Below are 22920 nucleotides of genomic sequence, written 5' to 3' on the forward strand. Positions count from 1 at the left end.
TCGCCCACCCCCAGCATGCTGGCATTCGACGGCAGCCCTGCTGCAGGGAAAAGCTGCAGGGACCTCCAGGCTCAGCCCCCTCCTTTCGCCGCCACCTCCCCGGGACCTCGCAGCCTCAGTGCCCATTGCTTCTTTCGGAGTCCAAAGCCTGCTTTCTCTCGGCCTCCCAGCCCAAAGCCCATCTTTAAAAAAAATAACCTCCTCCAGGCCGCCATCTAAGGCCTTTCCTAACCACGAGACGCACCTGAGCACCTCCACAGGGCAGCCTGGGTGGCCACCTACTGTACAGGGACCCCCTCCCCACCGCCGGTCGACTGGCCAGGGTCGGGCTTCTGGATGGTCCGTGGCCCCTGTCATTAAGAAAGTAAGCACGACGTCCGCAAAAGCATAAAAAAGTTTATTGGAGCATCACAGCCGGTGGGGCGGGTATTGCTGAGTCGTGGGGGAGGGAGGCCGATCCCGCCGGCCGTAGAGGCCTCTAAAGTGCACTCGGTGCGGCAAGGATGGGGTGTTGCATAGAGAGTCGGGCCGGCCGCTCCAACTCGGCCCTCCGGTCTCTCGGCCCAGCTAAGCCAGACCAGCCTCCCGGCCGCCCGGCGCCCCGGGCTCGCCGCTACTCGGACTCACGAAAATGGCGGGGGCACGCGCCTGCAGCGCCAGCGTGGGCTCTCGGCCCTGGCCCCGTGGGGCAGCCAGAGCGGCGCTGCCCAGGCGCGTCTGCGCCACTGGTATCTCGTCCACGGACTCTGCTGACGCCGAGTGGTAGGCGCCAGCAGGGCCAGCAGCGTGCACAGGGCTGGCGTCCGCGGAATCCGTCGACGAGCTGGAGCGGCGGCCGGGGGCCCTGGGCCCTGCGCAGGGGAAGGGAACATGAGCCCAGTGGCTGCGGCTCACTTGTGACTCTGCCTTCCCCTCCCTCGAGTTCCCAGAGCAGGACCCGGACAGGGAGAGGCTCACCCGACGCCCGATCCGAGGTCTCAGACGTCCGCACTTTATACACGCGCCTCTTCCTCTTTTTCTGCAGAGACACGGGGGAGACTGAGGGCCCCACATCGCCAAAAGAAGCAGAGGTGAGCGCCAGGGTAGAGGCTTATTTTTATCCCACTCCACCTGGACCGGAGGCCCAGCACAATCCCTCATACCTGGGATCGGATCCGGGGAGGCAGGGCAACAGTGTCTGGGGAAGAGGGTGGTGGAGGTTCCGCTTGGCCACGGGTGGCAAGAAACTGGGAGGGACTGAGGGGGAAGCAGGAGGGTAAGCCTGGGCTCTGTTCCCCAAATCCCTCCCAACTGGAGGTGCTGAGAGAAGCTTCCCTCACTGTTAGCTCAGACAAGGGCCAGACCCATGCCCCAACCTTAGCCTACCGCCTTCTCCTGCCTCGATGGCCCTGCCATGCTAACTGGAGATGCCCAGGTTGCACTCACTTGGCATTCACTGCTGCTGGCCTGGCCTGGCCAGGGGGCTCTGGGCGCACATGGCTGAAGGTCCGCATGTAGAACTCCATCTCCTGGGGAAGGTGGGAGTCAAGGACGCTGGGAGGCCAGGTGTGGCTCCCGAGCCTCCTGAGCCCTGATCTCATGCAGTCCTGCCCTCACTGGCCTCTGTGGGTCATTTCAGGCCTCATGCCAGGCTCCTAGCCATGCTGGGAAAACCCGTCTGTAGGGTAAGGCTTAAAACACCTATTTCTGGCCCTTGCCTCATCCCCAGGTCCTTACCTCATTTATTCAGCCTCTGCCTCCTGCTGGAAGGCTCCCAGCCCCCATGGATCTATAGGCCTAGAGAGGCTCAGCCAGGGAGTGGTGGGAAGCTCAGAGCGGCCCGCACCTGCTCCTGGCGTCCCCAGGGCTCCAGCCTCTGAACCAATTATTTTCCCCTGGCTGAGAAACAGGCCTAAGTGTGCATCCACCAGCTCCCGCAGAGCTGAGTCCCGGGCGCACCCCTCGCCCTCACAAAGGAGCAGCCACGATCCCGGCTGCCGAGAAGGGGCTGCGTAAATGCATGTGCGGTGGTCTCCCTGCCACTACGCCGAAAGGGAAGGTAGTAGGTGGTGGAATAAACAGAGCCGCAGCCCCATTGAGCACCGGGCTTACAGGCAAGCCCTGATCTTCACAGCAACCCTGAGGGTGCAGACACGACCCCTGAAAGCAAAGGGGCCTTGAGGGCAGGGGGTTGCAGGAGTGGCCTAGTCCTGCACCCCCGCCCGCAGGACTCCCCCCAGCTTTGCCGGGGAGGACGCCAGGTGAGGAAACAAAAGCCGGGGGAAAGCAGGCCCAGAAAGGGCGTGGTGCGGGATGGGGGCTGGTCCAGGGCGGGGTCGGAGGGGGGAAGGTTTGCCGGGAGCACCCAGACAGCTGTCGCAGGGTTCAGCAGCCGTTTCCATGGAGACGGAGGCGTCCTGACTAATGCAGAGAGGACACTGTAACAGCAAGGCCGTCTCTAAAACAAGCCTATGTTTGGGGGCAACGGCTCCAGAGAGGGGCCCCTCCTGCATTCCTGCTGGGGTGGGGGTGGGTGGCTGCCTGCAGGGCCCTGACAGATCTGGGGGAGGAGCCCAGCCAGCAGCCCCGCCCAACCTCTGCCCTGGCTGCTGCTCTGGAGAGGGGTGTGGGAGCGCCAGCCTAGGCTGAGGGGCACGGGGGTCAGGGGTTAGAGGCCAGTCACAGGGACTGGGGACCTCAAGATCACTCTCCCCCACACCTCTTCTCTGCCCCAGTGTGGACTCAGTGACCCTCTAGGGCCAGCAGAGGGGCAAAGCCCACTGGGGGGCCCTGGGCTCCAGATGGGGGAGCAGACGAGGGGGCAGCAGTAGAGGAGGTCTCAGAAGCTGAGGGGCCAGGATGGGACAGGCGCCAGGCCCTAGCCAGCTCCGGAAGTCTGGAAGCGTCCCTAGTGAGTCCCCACTCAGAGCCCTGTCCTCTCTCGCCATGGCTGTCCAGACGATCCTTCCTCAGAGACTTTCAAAACCCTGTACATTCCTGAATGGTACTGGGCCCTCAGCCTCAGCTCTCTGCTTTGTAAAAAGGGACAAGAACATCACTCCTGTCCCCCGGGTTTGCCTCCCTCGAGTCACTGCAGATGGACAGAACAGAAATTAAATGTCTTTGCTATGGCTACATTTGGCCCCAAAGCCTTGGCAGGGCAAGGCCGAAGAGCCTGCCCTGACTCAGTGGGTGCTACCTGTGAGGCTTGAGAAAGTCTCCTGCCTGATTATCTGGGCCTCCGTCTCCTCTTGATGTGGGGCTGGAGACAGTACCCTCTCCCCAGCACAGCTGCCACCATCAGAGCCCAGCACCGGGGCAGGTATACGGTGGTGTAACAGCGGAGTCGCCACCCACAGCCAGCACGCCCCAGGCCCAGGCCTGCCCAGTCCTGGCAGCCTGGCCCACAAGCAGTGTCCAGCCCTGGCGACAAGAACAGGAGAGGCGGGGTCCTAGGCCCTCCCCAGCCCACCCACCAGCCTCTGTTTGTGTCCAGTTGCCATGAGGCCTCGGGATCCAGGGCTCAGCCTTCCCCCAGCAAAGCCTGCCTGGGCCCCGCCTTTCTAGTCCCTAGGGGCTCCTCTGAGGACTGGATCACCCCCACCCCAGCTGCTGACCTCAGGAAGCCAGGGGGCGTGGGAATGGGGATAGGCTGGTCAGCCACTGTTCTGGCCAGGCTGGCCAGAGCATGGAGACCTTAACTCTTCCCAGACCCAGCTTGTGGTTAACCTTCTAGGCCTCAGTATGCACATCTACAACAGAGGCTGTTCTAAGCATAAATTAGGGTAATGGGCATAAATGCTCAAGGTCATGGATGGGGAGAAATGATGGCTCCATCCTGGCCACCCATCACTGACCCCGTCGCTGGTCCATCCCTCTCTCTCTCCTGCTGCAGCCCCAACCTGCTTACTTCCAGGCTCCCACATCCCATGCCGTCCGCGCATGCTTGGCGCCTGGGCAGGCATGTACGTGGGGTCCGGGAAACACAGGGCTCCCTCTGGCTGTGCCCACGCTTGGGTGAGCAGGCACAGGCTCAACACAAGCCTGGTCCCTGCTGCCCCCAGCACCCCCGCCCCCAGCACCCCCGCCCCCAGCAGCTGTTCCAGGCTTGCTTCCCTTGCCCTGTCTCCTCACTGGCTGCTTGGTGCACAGCCCAACACCCCCCCCACCCAGGCCCCCTCCCACCCCTCATCCTCTATACCTGAATGGGCCGCATCTTGGGAGGACATGACTCGAGCTCCCTGTGAACCCCCTTGGCTTCCTGTGGTGGGCGGTGCTGCACGATGTACTCATAGGTGGTGAGCTTGTGCCACACTGGTGAGGGGAAGAGAGGGCTCAGTGTGGTGGAAAGGGGACCCTGGAGCTCAGAACAGGAGGGAGGACAACCAGCCGCAGGCTGAAACCAGTGTCCCCAAATACACGAAGCCATCGGGTGAGACCTGGCCACCATAGCGAGCCCATACTGGGCAGGGGCATGGTTTCAGGCTCCACTGTCCAACTGGGCACCTTCCTGCAATCTGAGGACCCCTGCGCTCTGGAAGGCAGGTGCGGGAGGCACTTACTGAGATAAATGTGGAAGCAGAGCAGGTGCCCCAAGAGGGCTGTGGACAGCAGGCCCAGAAGGATGAGCAGGGCAGCCAGGGCCAGGATGGCAGGGGCCTGGGTCTCCACGGGGGCAGCGGGCAGGAACACGAACCACACATCCGTGTGATTCTTCAGGACTGCAAGGCACAGACAGCGTGTGCTCAGCCGGGGACGTGACAGGTGACCAGGGTTGGGGGTGAGAATAGGCCCGGAGCCTAAACTGACCTTCAAAGTGTCGGTTGGTGCGCAGCCGCATGGGGTTGACAAAGAACTCCACAAAGACATATGTGGCCACCAGCACCAGGAGCAGGACACCCAGTAAAGCGGATGCAACACTATGTAGAAAGAGCCTGGGCCCAGCCATGGGTAGCTGTCAGCTCCCGGGAGCTCCAGCGCCTCGGAGGGCTCATAGGAGTTGGGGCTGTAGGGTCATTGCTACGGGCTCAGAGGGCTGAGGGTGACCCCACAGCCCCAACTCCCCAGAAGTCAAAGGCATACAGCAAAACTGAAGACGGGTGGCCACCCCATCAGGCAGCCCACCTTTCTCTGGGCCAGCTCGGTGGAAGATTCCAGGCCCACACTTGGCCATCTCAGCCGGCACCCAGGAGCATCTCTCTCTGGGCAGCACCCCCGCATAAAATGGGCACAGGTCCTCTAAGTATCCCCATCCCTGCCAGCCTGCCATGCGGGCTGCAAGGTCTGTGGCTCCCACCCTCAGACAGTGCATCCCCAGGCCCCCGTGCGGCCAGGCTTTCCTCACCGGTAGTTCCGCTCGCCCACACAGTTGTTGAGCCACTTGCAGTGATGGTCGAAACCGCACACGCACTTGTTGCAGGCGCTGCAGTGCTTGGAGCGAGCGCTCCTGCAGGGAGAGGGGGCACAGCGCGGTCGGCCGGCTTATTCCCCGCTTTGCGGCCCGGCCGGTCGGGGCGGTTGAGTGGGGTCCGTGGAAGGACGAAGCGCCAGGCCTGAGACAGCCCCGAGCGAGGCGACGAGGAGCGCGCGCGCCCTCTGCAGGCGCTGCGGGGTGGGGTCCCTGGAGGAGGCAGCGCTCCCAAGAGCTGGGGGACCCCAGGAGCCGCAGGAGGGGTAAGGAGGTGCACCCCTCCTGCTCCGGGACTGTGCGCCTAGCTGATGCACCATGAAACGGAAAATGGGCGTCCTTTCCAGGCAAAGAACCCTGAGAGAAGGCAGAAGATGCAGGTGTGGGCCCAGGGAGCTGCAGACAGCAAGGTGTGGGGCCCAGGGCCTGCACTGCCCTTCCGGACACCTCCGGCAGTGGGTCCCTGTTTCCTTGCCATTCTATGGGAATGGTACTGGCATTTTCCCAGAAACTTCAGTCTGTGTGGACTAACAGAAAAGAGGCAAAAGAAGTGCAGGCCGCCATCCGCATGAGCATGCTCACCACAGGGGCTCAGGGTAGTCTCCCAGCCCAGGGAGGCACAGGGCAGGCCCAAAGGCACAACCCCTCCACCAGAACAGGGCAGAGCCCTGCAATGGGCAGCAGCTTCTGGAGCAATCGCTTGGAAAGTGTGCTGGCGGGTGCCCAGTGAATGGCAGGAAGTCCTTGGCGCCTAAAGGCTAGGGGCTTGCTCAGTCTGCAGACAGACCCCTTCAACAGGCTTCCTGCGGGGGCTGGCCTTGGGCCATGTCCCCATCCCTGATCCCCCACCAGAGACCTGGAGACTGTGGGGCTCCAGAAGGGTGGAGAGGGGCCCCTAGAGAGGCAGCTGGGACCAGCCAAGGGGGTAGGGGTGCAGCACGTACTGACTCCTTCATGTTAGCAGAGGGACCTTAGCAAGCCACCTGCCCCCCCTGGGCCTCAGACTCCTCCTGGGTAGGCCAGGGCACCAGTATCTGCTTGGGGGCCTGGCCGCCCAGGTGTAAATCTGGCTCCGCTATCAGTGGCTATGTCTGGCCTATCAGCCTTTGTAAGTGCTGGGCTCTTCCTCCTCCATGAAGTGAGAAAACCAGGCAGGGTGGCTGCAGGAAGAGCTCAGCACACAGTCTCAGGCATCAACGCCCCTGCCCACCCCTAAATGGGAATACTGGCAAGAGATGTGGGGCTATCACTGGCAGAGCTGCTCATTAGAAATGTTTGGGCAGGGCCAAATGTTTCCTCCTTTAACTGCTGGAATACTACTCCTCATCTTCTGTTTCCAATCACCTTCTCTTCACCTTCTCAGGAACCCAATTCTCTGTCACGCCATCAAGGTTCTTGACTGCATAAAACATGAGGGTTCTGAGGCATCAGGGATGGCTGTGAAGCCCCGGCACCCCCTCTCCACCGTGCACCCCATAGCACACTCGGCAGCCACACGCACCCACACACACTCACACATCCACGTCGCACAAGTTGCAGTGCAGGTCTTCAATGACATGTGCGTGCTGGCTTCGGTTGAAGATGGGCAGGGGCCCCGCATAGCTCTTGTCTCGTACGTTGGCATCTGCTGGATCGATGGAGACGGCGGTCAGGTGCACCACAAGGTGGCCGGCAAAGATGGCGCCCATGCACTGGCCCAGCAGGTTAAAGACTCACTCCGCACTCTGCCAGCTGGGAGTCCTACCCCACTCCTTGCAGCCAGAGAACTCCCCACTGCCATGCCAGCCTGCTTTGTGCAGATTCTCTGCCTGTGCCACCTCCTACCTCCAGTCCCTCAGAGCCTCCTCATCAGACCTCTCCAGGTGACCCCTGTGCCCCAAATGGAAAGGGGGAGGGGCCATCTAGGAAAGGAGTCCACAGCCAGCCAGCAGTGCCTGCTGTCGCAGAGTCCTGGTGCCCAATCGCAGAGTCCTGGCCTCACTGCTCCAGGCCTGGTGCAGGCCCTAGCTGGTCTGACCTCAGGCCGGTTTCTGGTTTCAGATTCCAAATGATGATGTGAGACTGAAAGAGATCAACCCCACCTAAGGCCCAAGAACCTGAAGTTTAAAGCTTGCTTATCTTGCTTTCATAGGAAGTCACTTCCAAGAGGGATGCAGCCATCCCCCTTTTCAGTAGCTGGGCCAGATGGAGAACCCCTTGCAGACAGGGGCTCGGACACTTGCTACCTCCCCTACCAAGAATCTAGGCACTTGGAGTCCTGGGCTGAGTGTCTGGGATGGCCAGCTATGTTCAGGGCCTGGCCAGGGGCAGCATGGCTAGTCTCTGAAGCTGAAACACAGCTCTTCCAGGACCTATCTGCTCAATGACTGGGCCAAATGCAGGAGACAAGTTTGCTGACAATTTGCTACAAAGTCTGATGTGTAAAAATTCACCCATAGATTCCACCCAGGCAGCCATCCACTCTCCCTCCCTTGATCCCACCTGCTTCAGCCCAAAATTGCACTCGTCCTCTTGCTAGCCAGGCAGATATCATCCCTCCATCATTCATGATCTACCCATCATCCATCTGCCATCCTTCATTCATCAGCTGTCCAATCTCTCTTCCTCCCTTCCTTCTCCTCCCAGCAGCCAAATTTCTCTAGATATCCGCATAAACCAGGCTCCGCCCTAGTGTGCCACAGCACAGCTGAGAGAGACAATCCCGTGGCCATCACTGCCCCTTCTATCCCTATGGCCAAGTCTTCATCTCTTGCCTGTGCCACTCTATAGCTTCCCAACTCTCCCCTCCTGAGTTCCCTTGAGTCTGTGCTTCACACGGTCGCAGATAAAGTTTTTAAAAGCTCAGACCCAAAGCCCTCTCTGCTTGCTTGCACTCCTATAGTGGGTCTCAAGAGCTCTCTGGCTGAAATTCACTCCTCTGCTCGGTGCCAAGGTCCCTTTCCTCTGGCTCCTCCCAAACCTCTCTGCTATCACCAGCTACTGTGCTCACCATGCCATCCACTCTTCAGACACTGAATGAGGGCAAACATTTACTCCCTGCCTGCCCCAACTCTTCTCCTGCCTCACTCCTGGGGTCATTCATTCAGCTGTCTACTGAGGTCTTTTGTTGTGATAGGCACTGAGGGATATGGCAGGGGCAAGAGTCCCCAGCACTGAAGAGACTGCAGTCTGGTGGAAAACATGGATTTTTTTTTTTACGGAATCTTGCTCTGTTGCCCAGGCTGAAGTGCAATGGCGTGATCTTGGCTCACTGCAACCTCTGTCTCCCAGGTTCAAGTGATTCTCCTGCCTCAGCCTCTTGAGTAGCTGGGATTACAGACACTTGCCACCACGCCTGGCTAATTTTTGTATTTTTAGTAGAGTCAAGGTTTCACCATGTTGGCCAAGGCTGGTCTCGAACTCCTGACCTCAGGTGATCTGCCCGCCTTGGCTTCCCAAAGTGCAGGGATTACAGGCCACCACTCCCACCCAAAAACATGGCTATCAATCAAATAATGGGTTAATTACAATGAAGAAAGTTCATGGATATGCCAGTTTGTAACCAAGTGACCTCATCTAGTCTGAAGGGGTCCAGAAGGCTTACCTGAGGAAGTATTGTCTCAGCTGAGACTTAGAGAAGAATGGATTCCAGGGACCTGGCAGGTAAAGAGGAAAGGGGGCCTGGCTAGGGACTGTGGCTGTGGGGAACATGTGGAGTGCCAACCAGCAGTTTGGCTGAAGTGTGCCTCCAGCTCACGGCTGTCTTGCACGAATGCAAGAATGAGGGTCTGTGTGGCCAATTTCTGGCTTCTCAAAAGGAACCAGAAGTCTGGATTTTTATGAGATCTCTCAATGTTTAAATGTTAAGGAAATAAATAATTTAAAAAACATGCCTATAGAAGGAACATTAAGATCTGTGCATTTTCTTTGTTAACTATCCTTCAATTCAAAAAAACAAATCTGCAGGCTGGACTCACCCATGGGCTTCTAGTTCTCGACCTCTAATTTAGCTGGGTGTTGGGAGCAGGGAGAGAGGCAAGGGGATTCCAGGCAGAGACCAGTGCCGTGGAAACAGAAGAGGACAGGGAAAATCACATCAGAGGAAATGGGGGAGAGAGGCAGAGTCCAGAATGCAGAGCCTTGATGCCATGTTGAGCCTCATTTCTTTATTTTTTTTGAGACAGGGTCTCTCTCTGTTGCCCAGGCTGGAGTGCAATGGCACTATCTCGGCTCACTGCAGCCTTCGCCCTCTGGGTTCAAGTGATTCTCCAGCCTCAGCCTCTCAAGTAGCTGGGATTACAGGCATGTGCCACCACGCCTGGCTAATTTTTGTATTTTTAGTAGAGACAGAGTTTCGCATGTTGGCCAGGCTGGTCTGGAACTCCTGACCTCAGGTGATCCATCCGCCTCCGCCTCCCAACATGCTGGGATTACAGGTGTGAACCATCGCACCGGGCCTTGGGCCTCACTGCTTACGGCAGGAAGAAACCATTAGAAAGCCTGGAGCTGGGGCGCAACATTATCAGATTTGGTTTTTGGAAAGGGCAGGAATGCAGATGGGTTGGCCGAGGTGAGAGCGTGTGTGGGGGACCCGTTTAGAAACTCAGCGGTCATCCAGGGAAGAGAGGCAGCTGGCAGTGGCAGAAACCGGGAACCAATTCAATGTCTATTTAGGAGGCAAAATCAACAGGGCTGGATGACTGACTGGATTTAAGTGAGGTAGGAAGGGGGAGAGCCAAGAGCATGTGGGGAGAGCTGGGGTGGGAAAGGAGGGGAGCAACAGGCCTCGAGTGTGCCTGTGGACACACGGTGATGCTGGTGTAGGTGGCCTCCACCTGCCCTCACAATCTGCTGAACTCACCATGTGGCGTGATCACCATCTCCAGTGCACCAGCCTTCCCTTCAGCCAGGGGCCCAGCATCCTAGGGCTCAGCTTGCATCCCTAAGGCCCAGGCCAGTTCCAGGCCCAAGGTGGGTACCTGGTACCCACTATGATCCTACCTCACTCCTCAGGGGACCTGAGAGAGCCTGCAGAAAGGAGAAGGCTCTGATGGAAGGAAGGAGAGCGTACAGGCTGGTCAGGCGCAAACCAGGTGGCTCTGTGAGCTTCTGCATTGCCCAGAGCAGACAAACCCTGAATGTGGAGACAGAGTCCTCAAACCGTCCCTCTCATGACAGTCAGGCTTCCTGAGCAGCCCATCTGGCCTCACTGGGTGCCTGCTATGTGATCTTAGGAAGTCATGGAACCTCTGTGCCCAGCTTCTTCATTAGGAAATGGGGAGAATACCTCCTTACAGGATGACTATGAGGATCAAATGAGATCATTCATGTAAAGTGGCTGACGCAGGGCCTGGCACATGGAAGGGTTTAATAAATGCTACTGCCTTCTGTTTATCATGATTTGCTTTGCTTCTGCTTGTCCAAGCCATGGGGTTGTTTATCTGGTTAATCTGGTTTCCCAGGTATCCTGATGGCAGAAACTCAGGTGATCCCTAGTGAGGGGCGTGTCCATTCCAGATCACAGGAGGAATGTCCCATGATGCATTCCCATGTCCCATGACTTAACAGCACTAAGGCCTGTTGGTCACCTCAGGGAAAGTCCAGTTTTCCATTCACAGAACTGATGACCAGCCCCTGGGCTCTAGTGAACAAGAAGCCCCCAGATGGCACTGCTGTGTCTAAGGAAGACAACCTCCTCTAGGGTCCCCCTCCACACACCTACCCTGTCACTCGCCAGCCCAGGGCTTTGTGGTTTCCCAAAAGAGCACGTTCACGTTTGTGGCTTAATGAATTCTAGTGCTCACATATATCTTAAAGTGCTCCTGGTAGGAGCCTTCCCATCAGACAGAGGATGAGGCTGAGACCCACAGAGCTGGCAGGAGTTGCTCGGTCCTGTGCAGCTCTGAAGGTGCTGAGCAGGGACAGAGCTCACCACAGGCTCGATGTCCCAGGCTTTCAGGCTTATCCCTGCCAACCACCCTTAGGCCGCCCTCACCTTCCCCACAGGAGTCATCTTCGTGAAGGACACTCAAATAGGAACTCTCCGGAAAGGAGCACAGAGATGCCTGCTTCACTGCAACCCCCTGGCTTTGCAGCCACATCCTCTGCTCCTGGGGGCTGTGGCCAGGGACGGGGCAATCACACCACTGGGCTCAGGCAAGTCTGGGTTTGTCACTATTCCCAGGAGCCTCCGGGGTATCTCCATCCCATCTCTTGTCACATTCAACCTCACTCTAAAAGGGTCTGATTTACAGAATCAATGTGCCCATAAACAGTCCTGGGCACAGTCTGTCCATAAATAAAACCATATTTTAAAGGCACCAGGACACTTACCATGTAAAAGAATTCTATGGTGACTCTTTGAAAAGTGAAAAATTCTTTGATAAATGGACTAATTACTCCCTACTTCGTCCTTTGTTCAGCTTTGAACACAGTTAGTGTCAGGATGGTTTGAGGCTCCTCCTTCTACAACTGCTCCTGTGGTGCCTCCGCGGACAGGATTCACATCCTTGCAGGGCTTGACATGCTCCTAGGTATTTTAGGCATGCCCACTCACCCTATCGGGGGAGAGGTCAGGTGGAGGCTGGAGGCCAGGATGGGAAGCAGCAGGTCCCCAGGACTGGGCCCACCCTGCTCTGCTCCCCTGACTGTGCTCCCCGAGGCTCTGAACCTGGCTTTGGGCCTCCGCTGTGCCGGCCATCCTTTGCCTCCCCACTTCCACACACCAGCCCCATGCTTTCCCAAGGATACAGCGTAGCCAGAAGGCACCCAGTGGTGAGGCAGGAGGGGAACAAGGACCCCAAAGCCGATCACAGCAAAGAAGAGGTACAGCAGCCAGGCCACAATCTGGAGCGGGTGAGGGGGCCAGCTCCACCCATTCCGGCGGGATCGCTGGCCCTGCAGCTCGGGGGAGGGTCCGCTGGGCTGTGCCGGCGGCGCTGTCCACACACTCTTCTCAGGGGCAGTCTTGTTGGAGGGCTTGTTGCAGATGTTCATCTCCAGAGGGAGAAACAGTAGAGCGAGCATTAGCCCAAGAGGCCGGGCTGGAGCCCAGGGCCGGTGTCTGCAGCCAGGTTTCAGCAAGGGGGAGTAGACTGCAACATAAAACCATCTCCCAGCTACTCTGCCGGGGATACTGGCATCCTAGCACGATAGAGACGGGCAGTGGGGAAAGGCTGGGAGTGGGCTGCTGTCTCAAAGCCCAAAGCAAACCCTGGCCCCAGCCTGGCCAGGACAAGGTAAGAGGACCCAGGGTTTATTCAGGACACAGTGCTGCTGCCTGTTACTCAAAGGGCTGTCTCCACAGCCATCGCAGTTAAACCCAATAAGACATGTTCTCATCTGGTAACAATATCAGGCCGGGGCCAGTGTGATGAGAACACATGCTGATTCTGTTAGGATTAGTCACCTCCTTCCTGAGGTCCAAATCCAAGTGTCAGACACCCCCGCTATCCTTTGCTCAGGGAAACGGGGAATGGGGCGCCCAGAAGGAGGATCTGCCCTCTGCCCCACAGTGGACACAAAATCCCTTTAGGACTGGGGGAGCCTGAAGCTCTGCCCCATGCTGCCTGAGGGTTCTTGGCTGGGGAGGGGCCAGCTCACGAGAGGGAGGGAAGGATTCCTCTTTAGTTCCCTTCAGCAGCAGAAATGACCATGTTTCTCTAAGTAAATCTGGGCCTGGTGTACAGTTTTGTACAGAAAGCTGGGCTAATGCTCTTGGACTCAGAGGCAGACCACCAGATGGCATCAACCACCCCCTCCACCTGCCACCCTCTAGCCAGACAGCTGGCCCAGTGGCCAGAGATGAAGGCCAGGCAGGAAGGGGTGGGCTACAGAAGGAAGACCCCCAACCCCAAGATCTGGGCCCAAGATGGGACAACAGCCCAGGCAGGCAGCGCCATACCTGGGAGACAGGCCAGCTCTGCACTCGTGGTGGGAAAGCCAGGAGCTGGGGCTAAAACCCTGGTAGCTAAACTCTCCTTTCAGGAGCCTCTGCCCATGAGACAGGGAACCTAAGCAGAAAGGGTGCCGCAGACCCCCACTCAGTGCATCTGCCTGGATCACCTTTCTCACTTCTCAGTCCACAGAATGAGGCTTGATCTTCAGAGCCAACTGCAAGCATTGCCTCATCCAGGAAGCTTTCCCTGACTCCCTGAGTCAGGGGGTCCTTATGCTAAGCCATTGTTGGGCAAATTACTTTGCCATTTGGGATGCTTTGCAATCCCCATGTCTGCCCCCATTAGGACAGCTTTCCCCAAAGGCAGCAAATGTGCTGGGTGGGGTTTATTCATCTCTGTCCCCTATGTCCCTTCCCCCAGGCACCCAGAATTGTACCTTGTACACAGTAGATCCTCAGTAAATGTTTGCTGACTTGAAAACATCTGAAATAAAAGGAAACGTGGGCACAGTAAATGGTATGGAATCCTGGTCCACCCTAAGCCATCTGGCCCGCTTTCCCCTGCCTTCCATCCATCCAGCCCTGCCCGCTTTCTACAGGCTCGTGAACCCATGCCTCCCGCAGCCCATCTCCCGCTGCTGGCTGGCTACCACCCTGACTGCCAGACACTCACTCCTAGCCACCCTGCCCTTCAGCCAACCTGAGGCTCAGAGCTTCCTGCAGGCCAAGCCTAGCATTATTTGAAGTGACCTCTGAGTAGTCCCCCAGAGGTCTCAAAACTAAATGGAGGACTTAAGTTTTTCCCCAGGGATTCAGCTGGTGGTTTTTTGGTTTTGGGTTTAGGGTTTTTTTTCTTCTGAGACAGGATCTTGCTCTGTTGCCCAGGCTGGAGTGCAGTGGCACCATCACAGCTCACTGTAACCTTGACCTCCTAGGCTCAAGTGATCCTCTCACCTCAGCCTCCAGAGTAGCTGCAACTACAGGCATGTACCTGGCTTTTTTATTTTATTTTATTTTATTTGTAAAGACCGGGTCCCACTATGTTGCCCAGGGTGTTCTCCAACTCTTGGACTCTGGACTCAAGAGATCTGTCAGCCTTGGCCTCCCAAAGTGCTGGGATTATAGGCGTGAGCCACTGTGCCTGGCCTTGCTTTGTTTTGTTTTGTTTTGTTTTTTGTTTTTGAAACAGGGTCTTGTGCTGTCACCCAGGCTGGAGTGTCGTGGCACAATGATAGCTCACTGAAGCTTCAATTTCCTGGACTCAAGTGATCCTCCTGCCTCAGCCTCCTGAGTAGCTAGAACTACAGTGGCGTGTCGCCATGCCTAGCTCTTTATTTTTTATTTTTGCAGAGACAGTCTCACTATGTTGCCCAGGCTGGTCTCCAACTGCTGGGCTCAAGCGATCTTCCCACCTTATCCTCCCAAAGCACTGAGATTACATGCATGACCCAGTATCCCAGCCCTCACTTTCTTTTGCAAGTCCCCCAAAGATAGCAAATCTTTGTCCTTGTATTGTGGAAATGTCAAAGGTCATCAGGTCAAGCCCTGTGAATACAGTTGGGCTAGATGGTTCTGCTCTGGGGCCAATCCCTGTGGCTTGCACATCAGCTCTCCAGTGACACCATCACCAGCGCAACTACTTTGAAAGGAATCCATGAATTTGGAATTCCTAAAGTCTGGCTCTCCTTTTGCCATCCCCAAACCTAAACAACCCTACACCTTGCAGGAGTTTCCAAAGAGCAAAACAGAGGCATGCGGCTGATCCGGCGCTCTGTATCCCCAGCGCTGCTGTATCCCGGACTCCTGAGGCAGGAGGAGTCACCATCTGCAGCCAGGCACCCGCCACATACAGCCTTGGGGATGCCTCTGACTCCAAATCAGGATACCCCCTTGGTCCAGGAAGCGAGCACTTGTTTGAGGCTGTGGAAATGGGGATGGTGCTGCTGGGCAGACCTCCCTCGGCAGAGGCAGCATTCTGGAATAGACGCCCAGGCTGGCCCACAGGCATGCCCAGGCCAGCCCACTCTTCACTGACAAAATTTTCTTTTTTTTTTTTTCTTTTTGAGACGGAGTCTCGCTCTGTTGCCAAGGCTGGAGTGCAGTGGCGCGATCTCGGCTCACTGCAAGCTCCGCCTCCCGGGTTCACGCCATTCTCCTACCTCAGCCTCCCGAGTAGCTGGGACTACAGGTGTCTGCCACCATGCCCGGCTAATTTTTTGTATTTTTAGTAGAGACGGGGTTTCATCGTGTTAGCCAGGATGGTCTCGATCTCCTGACCTCGTGATCCACCCGCCTCGGCTTCCCAAAGTGCTGGGATTACAGGCGTGAGCCACCGCGCCCGGCCCGCTGACATTTTCTCCTGCAGAGCTGGTGGCCACAAATTCCTTCGGCCCAAAAGATTTTGATTAAAAGGGCTGGGAGGTCGGAGAGAATCCAATTATGGGGCTTCCAGGCCATGGATGGGACCAAACACTGTCACCAGACCCCGGGACTTCTCTGGCTGTTGCTCCCCTCTCAGCACTTCTCTAGGAGACCAGATTGAAAGACATGTGGCTCTGTTCCCCGACAACGTGGCCAGCTGGCACCCTCTGACCTTGGCCAGTCAGCACTTATCGGGGCCCAGCCTGCGTACTTAGGATGTAAACACAGATGAAACCAGGTGCATGCCCTCAGGGGCTTCTTTTCTGGGACCCAGACAGACACAAACAGAAACCAGGGCAGTGGTGAGTGGGCATTTTGGCAGCCCATGCAAGGGCCAGCCATCCAATGTGACAGAACACAGGGTGGACAGGTTGCGGGGGCGGGGGTTAGGGGAAGGAGGGAGGGGAGGGCAGGACCCAGTGAGAGATGGGACCGAAGAAGTTGCAGGGCTCAGATCTCAGGGGGCCTAGAAGGCCACGTGAGGACACATGGGCACTGCTGGAAGAGCCACAGGGAGGCAAAGCAGGCTTAAGGCATGAGAGTGACCCAATAGCTCAGGGTGCTTTGGAAAACTTTCTAGCCAGTGGGGAGAAGGGCACGGGGGAAGCGGTACCACAGCAGCCCAGCAGGGAGCCCAGCAGCTCTGTGCTTTGGGAGAAGCTGGTCAGAAGGTGGTGGTGAAGCCCACAAGCTCCCTGCTGCCCACCTGGCTACCCCCAGATGCATCTTTGCAGGGTTCAGAGGTACACGGCCTTGGGAAAACATTCTTCATGTACCTTCTACTGCCACAGAACAAACCATAGAGAGTCAGGCTGGTGGTGATAAAGGGAAGACAGGAAGGAGGGGGTCCTGTGGCCTGGGTAAGCCAAGGACCCACCTGGCTACTGAGGCAGGCAGGAAGGGCTGTGGAGGCCCCTCCCTTGTCCCCCGCAAGATGGAAGCCATTGGCAGGATGACAGTAATCTGTTCACGTTAACATTCACTTGCAAAAAGCCTTAGATGGTGTTTTCAGTATAAGGTTAGGCTACCTTAATTTATTATTATTATTATTATTATTATTATTATTATTATTATTTTAAGACTGAATCTCGCTCTGTCGCTCAGGCTGGAGTACAGTGGCTCGATCTCAGCTCACTGCAACCTCCACCTCCCAGGTTCAAGCAATTCTCCTGCCTCAGCCTCCTAAGTAGCTGGGATTACAGGCGTGCACCACCACATCCAGCTAATTTTTATATTTTTAGTAGAGACAGAGTTTCACCACGTTGGCCAGGCTGGTCTCAAGAACTCCTGACTTCAGATGACCCACCTGGCTCGGCCTCCCAAAGAGCTGGGATTACAGGCGTGAGCCACCATGCCCTGCCTGGGTACCTTAATTTATACTTCATTTGGGTACCTTAATTTATACAATTCATTTGACTTAATTTAAGTCAAAGGAAGGAAATCTTAACATTTTAAGTTCTCATTATGAACTACATTATAGTTACATGAGTGACCACTTTCCTCATGCCCACCTCTGCTACCAACAAAAAAAACCATTTAGGAATATTGTTCTGAAATTCTTGCCTAGCACTCTCAAAGAAACCACACCAAGGTGAAAAGTACCAGCCCTGGAGAGACTGTGGGCATCCCTGGATTGTTGCAAGCTACCTGAGGGCTTCAGAATCAAGTCAATTACTAAAGAGGGTTTCCCAGGAAAGGACAAGGAACTGGGAGGGCAGGGTGATGGGGTCAGAGGAGAAAGGGAGAGGGTTGAAGCAGACACTTGGAGGGCCCTGCACCACCAATGGGGAGAGACAGGTGGGACCAAAGGAAGAGGGCTGAGCCTGGAGTAGAGCCCTTTTCTGGTTCCCGAGCTGCCACTCACAGACTGAGGAACATTGAGGCAAATGTCACAGATTCACTTCTTTGGATCTCTTCTATACTCATCTTTAAACAAAGTTCAGTGAAGCAATTTGGCAATGTCCAAGTCTGGCGAAACTTTAGAACATAGATGCCCTTTGACCCAGACATTCCATTCCTAGGTATTTATCTTATACATATACTCACAAAGATTTATTGCAGCATTATTTGAAATAATAAAGGACAAAAGATAATATAAATAAACTATGGCACATCCACACAATAAAATGCTAGGCAGCATCAAAAATAACGGATAAAAAAAGAAAAAAAATGGATGAAGTAATCTTTGATACACAATTAAGTGAAAAAGCAAGACGAAGAACACTTGTAGATGGAGCTACCAAGTGAATAAAAACAAAGAGGGCCGGGCGCAGTGGCTCATGCCTGTAATCTCAACACTTTGGGAGGTCGAGGAGGGTGGATCACTTGAGGTCAGGAGTTTGTGATCAGCCTGGTCAACCTGGTGAAACCCCATCTCTACTAAAAGTACAAAAATTAGCTGGGCGTGGTGGCACGGGCCTGTAGTCCCAGCTACTCAGAAGGCTGAAGCAGGAGAATCGCTGGAACCTGGGAGGCGGAGGTTGCAGTGAGCTGAGATCGCGCCACTGCACTCCAGCCTGGGCAACAGGCGAGACTCTGTCTCAAAAAAAAAAAGTGGGGGAGGGGGACAGATGCATAAACATCTACATTCCTATATGCATAGATTGTCTCCAGAATGAAATGCAAGAAACCAAACACAGGAGCAGCCCCTAGGAAGGAGATCTAGTGGTCCAAGAGCTGTAAGACAGAAATTGCATTTCCTGGTACTCCTTCGTGTATATATATATATATATATATATTTATTTATTTATTTATTTATTTATTTTATCATGAGCATGTACTGCTTTTGAAAACAAAAAGTATGTCAAATAATAAACGATTGGGGGATGTCACCTCCTGCCTTCCAGGCCCCACTGAGCTGCCTTGTGGACGAAACACACTCGTGTGATCTAGAGCCCTGTTATCATGCCAGACAAAGAATTCCTACCTAACAAGGGTGCTTGGTTTTAGTGAAATGTTTTCTCACTCTTGAAAGCAATTCTAAGATGCTCAGCTACAGAGCTATGAGGAAAAGCCATAGAACTTCCTATGAGCTGTTAGGGTTCTTGTCAAAGCTGGAATCACACAACCAGACAGCACAACAGAGGAGCTGCTAGGCAGGACCTGCTTCATCCTTGGCCAGAGCCAACTCAGCTACCAGAGACTCCCAGAACCCAAAGGGAAAGTGCACTCCACAGGAAACTTTTGTTCCCATGCATCTTGTCCTTTTGCTAGAGGATTTGTGGTTTCCATGTGAGAGATTTTCTTTTTTCTTTCTTTTCTTTTTTTTTTTTTGAGACAGAGTCTGGGGCTCTGTCGCCCAGGCTGGAGTGCAGTGGCGGGATCTCGGTTCACTGCAAGCTCCACCTCCCGGGTTAAAGCCATTCTCCTGCCTCAGCCTTCTGAGGAGCTGGGACTACAGGCGCCCACCACCACGCCCAGCTTATTTTTTTGTATTTTTAGTAGAGACGGGGTTTCATCGTGTTCGCCAGGATGGTCTCGATCTCCTGACCTCATGATCTGCCTGCCTCGGCCTCCCAAAGTGCTGGGATTACAGGCGTGAGCCACTGCGCCCAGCCCATGAGCCACCACGCCTGGCCAGTGTGAGAGATTTTCTTCTCTTTTCTTCACTTTTTTTTTTTTAAGACGGAGTTTCACTCTTGTTGCCTGGGCTGCAGTGCAGTGGTGCGATCTTGGTTCACTGCAGCCTCCGCCTCCTGGATTCAAGTGATTCTCCTGCCTCAGCCTCCCGAGTAGCTGGAATTACAGGCGCCAGCCGCCACGCCCGGCTACTTTTTAATTTTTTTTTTTAGTAGAGATGGGATTCTACCATGTTGGCTGGGCTGGTCTCGGCCTCTTAGCCACGGCGCCCAGCCTACCCCCTTTTTTTTTTTTTTTTTTTTTTTTTTTAGAGACAGGATCCTTCTTTGTCGCCCAAGCTGGAAGTGCAGTGGTATGATCATCGTTCACTGTAACCTCAAACTCATGGGTTTATGCAAGCCTCCCACCTTGGCCTCCCAAAGGGCTGGGATTACAAGTATAAACCACCATCCAGTCGGGAGATTTTCTATCTATGAGTATTCCTAAATGAACTTTGTTTCCCCCAGGATCTGCTTTTGAAATAATTTTCACTGAGATTTAACAGATGCCCAGTTGAACTACCTAAAGAGAAGCTAGACAGAAAACATTTCACGGTACACAGTGCTTTACAGCACAAAAGTCATTTACAAAAGATTGTTTAGGGACGAGTACTTCGTTTATTAAAATTCCCCACAGGTGCCAGAGAAGTCTCTGACCTTAAAATTCTGAGAAGCAGCTCTAGTTCAACTAACGGATGCACATCACACAACTACCGAAAACTAAACTGGAACTTCAAGCTGTTCTCAAAGACCTCTCCAGTCACTGGTCTCAGAGGTAGCTGGGCCCTCGCTTTCTCTCTCATAACAGGCGGAAGTCTGATGCTGGTCGGACGCAGTGGCTCATGCCTGTAATCCCAGCACTTTGGGAAGCCGAGGCGGGCGGATCACCTTAGGTCAGGAGTTCGAGAACAGCCTGGCCAACATGGTGAAACCCCGTCTCTACTAAAAATACAAAAATTAGCTGGGCATGGTCGTGGGCGCCTGTAATCCCAGCTACTCAGGAGGCTGAGGCAGGAGAATCTCTTGAACCCAGGAGGTCGAGCTTGCAGTGAGCCGGGATCACGCCGTTGCACTCCAGCCTGGGCAACAGAGCGAGATTCTGTCAAAAAAAAAAAGGTCTGATGCCATGGCAAGAAAAGCTTGAAACCCCAATTATTCCTGAGTCGACATGGTTTGCAAACATTTTCTGTGCCATTCTCCTCCTGAAGCAACCATTGCAAATTGGGATACAAATGAAGCCAAGGAAAGGGGACAAGAAGGAGGGAGTAACACAGAATAGAAACAAGGCCAATGAAGAGAGGCCAAGGTTGTTGATTTCAACCAGGAAATCAACTCATATGACTGCAGGAGCCAGCCTTGGGGAACACCCAGCGCAACAGTCATTAAGAACAAAGTTGTGACAGAACAAAGAAAGAAAAACAAAAACAAAACAAAACAATCTGGCTAATTAAGCACCACTGTTGCTTTTACTGCATCTCATGGTGATTATCTGTTTATAAACCCATCTCCCACAGTGAACCAACAGTTCCACAAAAGCAGAGACCACCCCTCAGCCCAGGTCTGAACCCAGCTCTCCTTCAGTAAAGGAAGTCAAGCCACTTTTTTACCATCTCTGCTGCCATTACCCCAATCCAAACCACCAGCATTGCTCTCCTACAGTGTTTGCATGATAATAACCAACACCAGCATTTAGAGGGCACTTATTCTGTGCCAGGCACTGCTTCAGTGGAATTCACTCATTCAATTTTCACAGAGCTCTAAGGAAGGTCCTATCATTTCCAACCATTCTTGCAGATCCCTGTAGTCATTGATTTCAGATGTGACTGGCCTCTCACTTTCTCATAAAAAACACGCAGAACATCCACCCCCATCATGAGAACACTGAGGCTCAGAGGCACTAAATGAGTTATTTTAGGAGGCACAGCTAGATTGGCAGAACTAGGATGGCCCTCAGCTGACTTCCCAGTATGTCCTGTCACAACCATGCTGTTCAGCAGCCAGAGTGAAATGAGCTTTTCAAATGTGAAACTCATCCAAACTCTTCTTTGGGAGGCCGAGGAGGGTGGATCACCTGAGGTCAGGAGTTCAAGTCCAGTTCAAGTCCATGTTAGTCCCACCAGGGCTAACATGTTGAAACCCCGTTTCTACCAAAAATACAAAAATTAGCCGGGTGTGGTGGCAGGCACCTGTAACACCAGACTCGGGAGGCTGAGGCAGGAGAATCGTTTGAACCCGGGAGGCGAAGGTTGCAATGACCCGTGATCGTGCCACTGCACTCCAGCCTGGACGACAAGAGCAAAACTCCGTCTCAAAGAAAAAAAAGGAAAAAAATTAAAAACTCTTCCCATGGTTTCCTTTTAAAACAGACCCTCCATGACCAACCCCTAGATTTCAATACCAGAGAGCCTAACCCGACCTGAAATCACTTTAGTCATATATGACACCTGCTTCCCAGCCACCTTCCTTAATGCTCTGGGTTCTGGAGACGGGCCACGTCTGTTCGGAGTCCTCTGTGCCCACGCCTGGCACAGAGCCTGGCAAAGAGTGAGCGCTCAAGGAAGATCTGTGAACTTGATGCATGCTAAAAGGAAGCCCCGCGCTCTGCCCGGGCCCTGGAACTCAGGCCACCAGCTCCAGGCGGAAGTGAGCCCAAAGCTGGCCAGGCGGCAGCATCCGCGACCCCGTGGCTCAAGCCAGGCTCCGAGGTGAGAAACCGGGCGGGGACTCCTCACCTGCGCGCCGCGGCGGCCGTGCCAGATGGGCCCTGCCAAGGTCAGCCAGAGGTTCGGGCCCCACGCCTGGCCTTCCACCCTCCCCGGGGCAGCCGCGCTTCAGACCCTCGCGGTAGGGACGGTCCCCGGGACTGGGCGGCAACGCGCCCGGGAGCGGGGCCCCATCCCGGACGGAGACTGGGCCGGCGAGTCCTCGGGCTCTGGCTCTGGCTCCAGCTCCGGCTCCAGCTCCGGTTCCAGCAGGCTTGCGGGGCGGCCAGGCCAGGCCCAGACTGGATGGGCTTCGTCCGGCGCTGGGCCCGTTCCCCTGACAACGGCGCGGGCTACGGCGCCCCACAGCGGCCAAACCGCGCTGCGTCACTCCGCGCCGGTCCTCCGGCCGAGGCGGGGCTTGCCAGGGGCCCCCTTGGTGCCCCAGTCGGACCATTCCCAGATTCTGCCTAACCTTTCGTCTAGAAAATCCACTTTTCCCTACTCCCGAGTCACAGCTTGTCTTCCTGAAATCCTAACATCTCAAACGCGCCCCCTTCCAGTTTCTATCCTGAGACCATCGCTCTCAAGAAGAGACCTCCCCCAACCCCAATCAACCTTTACACTTCGATGAGCGTATGTTCTGGAACATCCAGAATATCGTGATCCTTCCGGGAGTTTACAGGTTAAGGGGCAAACAGATCTAGACAAATAAATTACACCACTAAAAATGCAGGTACCCCAGAATATAAAGCAAGAAGTGTAAGAGCTTAAAATAAGTAGCACAAAATATCTCATTTATTTATTGCCTTTAAATCAAGCAAAAATCAAACCCCAATCTTCCAGGCTGATGGGAAACTCAATCTTTTTTTATTTTTCAAACTAGTCTCTGTTGCCAAGGCTGGAGTGCAGTGGCAC

General features: G+C 54.9%; 1 protein-coding gene across 10 annotated transcripts; it reads right to left on the reverse strand.

Moving 5' to 3' along the window:
• Positions 1 to 376: 376 nt before the first annotated feature.
• On the reverse strand, positions 377 to 22347 carry LOC105491425 (zinc finger DHHC-type containing 1). Of its 10 annotated transcripts, none has more exons than XM_011757833.3 (12): positions 22033 to 22347; positions 13700 to 13746; positions 12116 to 12459; positions 6902 to 7077; positions 5324 to 5425; positions 4789 to 4913; positions 4542 to 4700; positions 4181 to 4293; positions 1426 to 1508; positions 1143 to 1236; positions 958 to 1018; positions 377 to 851 (listed from the first exon to the last, which is right to left on the reverse strand). In XM_011757833.3, the coding sequence occupies exons 3-12, from the start codon at positions 12389 to 12391 to the stop codon at positions 568 to 570; spliced, it is 1473 nt and encodes a 490-aa protein (XP_011756135.2). In that variant the 5' UTR covers positions 12392 to 12459; positions 13700 to 13746; positions 22033 to 22347; the 3' UTR covers positions 377 to 567. The 10 variants fall into 10 exon arrangements, with proteins under 10 accessions (XP_011756135.2, XP_024651693.1, XP_011756137.2 ...); XM_024795925.2 differs by having other exon boundaries at positions 958 to 1038; XM_011757835.2 differs by having other exon boundaries at positions 12116 to 12361; positions 22033 to 22346.
• Positions 22348 to 22920: the final 573 nt, after the last annotated feature.

Source organism: Macaca nemestrina, chromosome 18 (assembly GCF_043159975.1).
Source record: "Macaca nemestrina isolate mMacNem1 chromosome 18, mMacNem.hap1, whole genome shotgun sequence".
NCBI classification, from domain to species: Eukaryota; Metazoa; Chordata; class Mammalia; order Primates; family Cercopithecidae; genus Macaca; species Macaca nemestrina.

What these genes read in the sequence shown, in the direction of transcription:
- LOC105491425 (XM_011757833.3), bottom strand. Translation starts at nt 12,391, where the DNA reads ATGCTCGCTCTACTGTTTCTCCCTCTGGAGATGAACATCTGCAACAAG. An exon ending in GTGGGCGAGCGGAACTACCG is followed by an intron (nt 4,914 to 5,323) that starts GTGAGGAAAGCC and finishes GGCTGGGCCCAG; the next exon opens with GCTCTTTCTACATAGTGTTG. An exon ending in CTCCCCGGATCCGATCCCAG is followed by an intron (nt 1,019 to 1,142) that starts GTATGAGGGATT and finishes GTGTCTCTGCAG; the next exon opens with AAAAAGAGGAAGAGGCGCGT.